The 6,269-nt window shown below is 40.9% G+C and overlaps 1 protein-coding gene across 6 annotated transcripts in view; it reads right to left on the bottom strand.

Moving 5' to 3' along the window:
• FAM91A1 (family with sequence similarity 91 member A1) overlaps nt 1-5,495 on the bottom strand; it is a 61,028-nt gene extending 55,533 nt beyond the window's left edge. For all 6 annotated transcript variants that reach the window (XR_014026064.1, XR_014026065.1, XM_081324894.1 and 3 more), the window contains exons 1-3: nt 5,276-5,495; nt 1,947-2,031; nt 666-817 (exon numbers count right to left, since the gene is read on the bottom strand). Coding sequence is in view for 4 of the 6 variants with exons in the window: in XM_081324894.1 (XP_081181020.1) it covers nt 666-817; nt 1,947-2,031; nt 5,276-5,347 (309 nt within the window). In the remaining 2 variants the exon portion in view is untranslated. The remainder of the gene's footprint in view (nt 1-665; nt 818-1,946; nt 2,032-5,275) is intronic.
• Nucleotides 5,496-6,269: the final 774 nt, after the last annotated feature.

Below are 6,269 nucleotides of genomic sequence, written 5' to 3' on the forward strand. Positions count from 1 at the left end.
TTCCTCAGCCAGCGACTATTGTCACTAGAAAAGAACTGGGGATTAACTGCTACAACAAGCAATTGCCACTTCAATCTCTTCCCCACTATACATCTTATTCCTTCCAAGCAGCTTCCTTGATTGGAGAAATTGAACGACAAAGCCCAAACTGGAATACAAGTAGTGCTCAACTTACGAGTCATTCAGCGTTTGTTTGAAGTTATGACTTATCTAGAAAAAGGGATTTACAACCCAATTCTAAAGTTCCTACAGTTGACCACATATGACCACACTTTTGGGCACTTGGCAACATGGTTGCATAAATGTGACTTCATTTTAGGACAGTTTTACTGAAAGCTGGAAGTTACTTCTGGTTTTTGACAAAACCACACTATAGTGAACAATGGGTATGTTCCAACGACCACTGCAAAAAAGGCAGTAAAGTTGGGTCATGTGACCAACCCATTTTATGACTGTCGTGACGTATGGCCATAATAGATAGACTCCATTATGGTTGTATGCTGAGGACTACCTGTATTTATGCAGCTCGAGGGGTATAATGTTCCCCAATGTGTAGCAGTAATCTAAGTAAAAGCAAACACTAGACATGTGTTCCCAGTAAGTAAGCATTACATTGCAATAGAAGGAAACAGTCTATTTCTTTTCAAGTACTTCTCTTGGCTTACCTCCATTATTCCTGTGTAATATGAAAAAGGTGTTATCCTCAGGCCCTTCACCATGATATCAGACAAATGGTAGGGATACAACATAAGATGATCTCTGCTATATTTTAATAGATCCTCGTAGTATTTGCGTTCATCTTTCTTGATGTGCTTAACTGGAGAAGAAATGACATGTTAGAACAGTCTTCTTAATTTAGTTAATAATGTAATCCCTTTTGGGATATAAAGACGTCAATGCAAGCTAGCTTACTTGCACACAAATCTGAACAATACTCTATCCATCCATGTAAGAAAGTCAAAACAAGACAGAATGGTTGTTATACTTGAACCTGTGGCCCAGTGAGAGAAAAATTATATTAATTTATTATAGAATTATTTATTTATATTTCACCTATATGAACTGCCCATCTCTCTAAGAGACTCTAGTACTCTGTCTCTGTCTCTTGCAATTATTTTCTGTAATACTAAAAATGCAGAGTGTAAGATGTAACAATAATGTGGAGAGAATTAAGATCAAAACCGGAATTAAATTCCATCATTTAAATATTTAAATCATTAAAATAACTATTGTGCCACACAATAGTTCTATAAATCAGGATTCTTCTATGTTTGTGCTGGCCAAGGATGATGAGAATCAAAATCCTTGACACCCAGAGGAAGCCAGCAAATCTTTGCTGAGAACTGAATTTTTATATGGTATCTGATGCGTACAATGACATGGGGAACACAATTATCTAAAATGTGTCCAACATGGGTACAAAATGGTTTGAAGTTTTTAGATCACTGGCAGAAAGATGTGACTTTTCTTTCACCTATAAATAATCAATATAGAATTAACCAAAAAGTCTTGGTAAATAATTTTTTGCTAGTACTCAAACACTAGCATCTGGTGGCACGTGGAATTAATTAAGAAAGAAGACCAATCCAAGGAATTCAATGAATATCACTTTTATCTTAAAAACTTCCAGAGTACTTATTTAAAGTATATGTCTCATTTATTCTGCTTAGATTTGAGACTGTTTACAAATACAAATGATGGAGCTATTTCTATCTGCATTTATAAAATTTGAACAAAAACATCTTCCTTAGCTGCTCCTGTCATAGTTTATGATGTTTTACAGAAATTTGTAGGACCTGGTATATTTTCTTAATCCTCCTTCATAAGTTGGTCAATGTACTTCAGCAACAAAAAATCTATTATAGAGCTTTTTTTCAGCGTGGCCAGTATGGATAGCACAGTTACAAAATATTTTCCCTTTCCCAAATCTGTACTTCTTTATTCACCTAAGTTATTTCGGTACCGAAGTTGATTGCGGATACTGTACAGCACCACCTGTTTTTCATATTCTCGTTGTGAGTTTCCAAGACCCTATGAAGCAAACAAAACACATTCATTAGGATAAGCTACTAAAAATTTGATGAACGCTCAGATGTTCAGAGATTAACATCCACTCTTTCAGCTTGAAAGCACCACTCATCTTAATGGCTTAATTTTCAACAAAGATGCATGATTGACTTGTAGTAAAACAAAAGTATTTTAATGTATTTTTACCCCAAATGATTGTTGTAAATCTAAATGCTAAAAAGCGATTGGAGATTTTTTTTCCAAATAGAATCAACTCTTAGAATCAATTTACATGTTATTTGGGGGAAAAACAGCTGCAGAAAGTTCCTAGAAAGACAGTTTATGTTATTGAGGCTGGATTCAATTACTCCCCATTAGTCTTATGAGGGTAAAAACTGTAAGGAACTGGTACAGAACTTGTTGTGAGCACAGATACAATTTTGAGAATGGAATCAGCACGAATTTCAAAACTGTAGTGGTTTCTAACATTCAAATATACATGGTTTTTATTTAGGTATTCAATTTCTATAACCAGTCATCTCACCCAATGTATTAATACAACACATTGTATCAATGATATATCAAACATATCATTGAAAAATATCAATATTGCAGACCTATTTTTGAGAACAGCATGAAATAAAGTTCTTCGTATGCTCTTCGTAAATGTCACTACTAAATCTTGTCATTGTCTACCCATATATTCTTGAGAGCATCTGAGGCTAGTGAAAGACAACATACCGATTGTAGTACAGCATTTAAACTGAAACCAATAATCTAATTTTATAAGGAACCAAAAATGCAGAATAAAATTTATTATTCATTATATTGGAACTGTGGAATGAAGAATTGGAATATCCAATCTTGATAAATCAATGGATCCAGGTTTTAAAAACACAAAAAATATATGATTTAAGAATGAAATCAATTCATTAGAAAATATAATTTCATAACTATTGGAACTTATTGCTAAGCACATTGATTTGTGCTTAGATTGTAAGCCGCCCTGAGTCTTCGGAGAAGGGCGGGATATAAATGGGATTAAAAAAAACAACTCTCAGAGAAAGTCTAGAAAAGTGTTGGGCGTTAAGTATTTTCTGCTGGAATTGTATGACATTTGATATACAACTTTATTTTTGTTTCAAATCATGGCATTTGTTAATATGCTTTAGGAAAGAAATGCAATAGCTAAAGATGAACTAAATCCTTATTCTGAAACATGGACTTTGTCACTTCGTGAAGGACTTTAGTTCTACCAAGTCTGGTGCTGACAAAAAGTATAATCTTAAGTAAATGAAAAGAAACTTCTTGATAATAAGAAATGGATTCAAGATATGAGTTGTTTTTTCCCCATTTTTAAAAGTCTTTATGTTCTTAAAAATGAAAATTCAGATCTTAGTAATAAGCTTAAAGATTAAAATTAATTTTAGCTCCATACAAAATGGACTAATTATATGTCTTTCTTTTTTGTGAGTTTCCTTTTTTGGTACATTATTTTAATTACTGTAATGTTCTTTTCTCACTGTATGGTCACGTTTTGTTGGTGTTGCATTTGTTTCTATTTCACTACTAAAAACACTAAGACAATTAAGTTTAACATTAACAATTAATTAGGATGGTAATAAGGCACTGATACAAATGATATAAAGTTACCAGCTTGCAAAACAAATGCATGCAATTCTGCCACAAAGAGATTATAACAGCTTTGATTGTAACTCTTCCACATTATGTGTGTTAAGATTGTGCACAAGAGTGCGATGTCGGGAAAGGTGGTAGAGAAGAGAAGAGGATGACCAGCAATAAAGGGAATGGACCCATGTACAGTGGCAAGAATGACAGGTGACTGGAAGACCAGGTAAGGGACATATCATGATGGAGGGACTCTATCTATATGCGGTCGCTAGGAGCAAAAAATAAAAATGACCTTAAGGCACAGAATCAAGAGCACTTCAATCAATCAGAATAGAGCTGGAAGGGGGACCTTGGAGGTCTTCTAGTCTATTCCAATCTCTTGCTCAAGCAGGAGACTCTGTGCCATTTCAGACAGGTGTCTGTCCAGGATTTTCTTGAAAACCTCCACTGATGAAGCACCTACAACTTCTGATTAGTTGGAACACTTAGCAACACTTAGTAATTTCAAGTTATGTCTGCACAACTCGCTAACCCATAATTGGCTTAACTGTACTTTACTGACCCAATCCCATTCTTAAGGGATCTTAACTAATAAGGCTGTCTGCACAAACTACTTAACCCAAATGTGAGCTAATCACATTTTAATTTAGAATGTTCTGTGAACTCATTTCAGACGTGACTCGTAATATGGTCCCGTGCGGAGCCTCAGGTAACCCTTGGAGCTGAGGAGACAGGGAGGAGAATGTCGTCCATGTCCACCTCACTTGCGGAATGGAAGCTCCTGAGCCCAAGCCTTTGTAGTCGAAGATCGTGCCTTCTTTTTCAACCCAGGCTCTTCCAGTAAAAGGGAAGTGATGTTCGGGTTAATGAGGCCCTAAGGCAGGGGTAGGCAACCTTGGCTGTTTTATGACTCGTGGACTTCAACTCCCAGAATTCCTGACTGAGCGTAGCTGGCTGAGGAATTCTGGGAGTTGAAGTCCACGAGTCATAAAACAGCCAAGGTTGCCTACCCCTGCCCTAAGGCAATGTGTCTCAAACGTGGCACCTGTTAAGACCTGTGGGGTAGGCAACCTTGGCTGTTTTATGACTCGTTGTACATCAACTCCCAGAATTCCTGAGTTAGCGTAGCTGGCTGAGGAATTCTGGGAGTTGAAGTCCACGAGTCATAAAACAGCCAAGGTTGCCTACCCCTGCCCTAAGGCAACGTGTCTCAAACTTGGCACCTGTTAAGAGACCTGTGGACTTCAACTCCCAGAATTCCTCAGCCAGCAAGGAGGACGCAGGAGGCCACGCGCCTACCTGCCCTGGAACGGGGTCATGAACAGGTGCTGGGCTTGATCGGCCTTAGCCTCCTCGGGCTGCACCTCACCCCGTTTCCCCGCCAACGGGTCCCATTGCTGGGGAGAAAGGCGAACCGCAGCCCGCCCGCCCGCGTGGGGGCGAAAAGCCCGAAAAGGCTGCGTTACGTCGGAGGGGGCAGAAGAGGAACATCCAGCATGAACTAGCAGGGGAGACCGGCTCGACTTCTGGCTCATCCTGAGTGGGCTACGGGCAGCCCGAGGGGTCAACTTCGCGGGGAGTCGGAGGGGCGTTGCTGCGTATGGGTGCCGAGAGGGGTCAGTCAGTCAGTCAGTACCTGCTTAACGCTGGCGGGGAGACGGGCCCAGGGGTAGTTTTGGCGAATGTGAAACTCCACGTCCACATTCATGGCAGGTTCCCCGGGATGGGGTGGAGCGAGCAAGGGAGAACGGACGGAGGGTTGGCGGACCCCAAGTCCTCTTCGCCGCCGCCTCAGCCCCGCTCCTGAGGCGAGGCTCCGCCGCCACCCAACGCAACTGCTCAAACTTGCCTTCCGCTCCCCCCTCACCGCTTCCGCGTTGTGGACGCCGGCAGGCCCGCCCCCTCCGCCGTGCGTCACTTCCGGCGCTGAGCCGAACTCAAAAGGCCTGAAAGCGCGGGACGGGGGGGGGGAGGAAAGATGGTGAAGAATGCGCGCGGTGAATCCGGGGGGGGGAGGTCCTCCTACCTAATGAGCGATTCCGTTAGCTGCAATAGTTCCTTACGTACAAAAGAAAAGGCATACCCTTTTGCTTTATGAGAAAGAATCCTTGAGAAGCCGAAAAAAAGTGGGACCGTTGGACCGTCACCTCGCATATCGGCGAAACTACGATTCCCGTGATGCTTGGCGCATGCTCCGCCCTTTTATTTGTCACGTAGAGAATGGAGGAAGGCGGGGTCTAAACATTAACCTGAATGGCCTTATTTCATCTGTATTCCTTGGAATACAAATCTTGTCATGCTTGACTGACGGTAATACGGTCTCTCAGGCCATTGAAAACCGACAGGAGGCTTATTGCTCTGTTTGGGTATTATGTTCCTATGACAATAGGTGTTTTTTTAAAAAAATGTTTCTATGATTGGCTATGGCAGGGGTAGGCAACCTCGGCTTTTTTATGACTCATGGACTTCAACTCCCAGAATTCCTGAGCCAGCTGGCTCAGGAATTCTGGGAGTTGAAGTCCATGAGTCATAAAAAAGCCGAGGTTGCCTACCCCTGGTCTATGGAGATTCTCAGTCACCCCTGTCCTGGTTTATCCCTAAGGTGCTTTTTTTCAAGAGGCAGCTGGATT

This window comes from Vipera berus (genome assembly GCF_964194415.1).
Source record: "Vipera berus genome assembly, chromosome: 3".
Taxonomy (NCBI): domain Eukaryota; kingdom Metazoa; phylum Chordata; class Lepidosauria; order Squamata; family Viperidae; genus Vipera; species Vipera berus.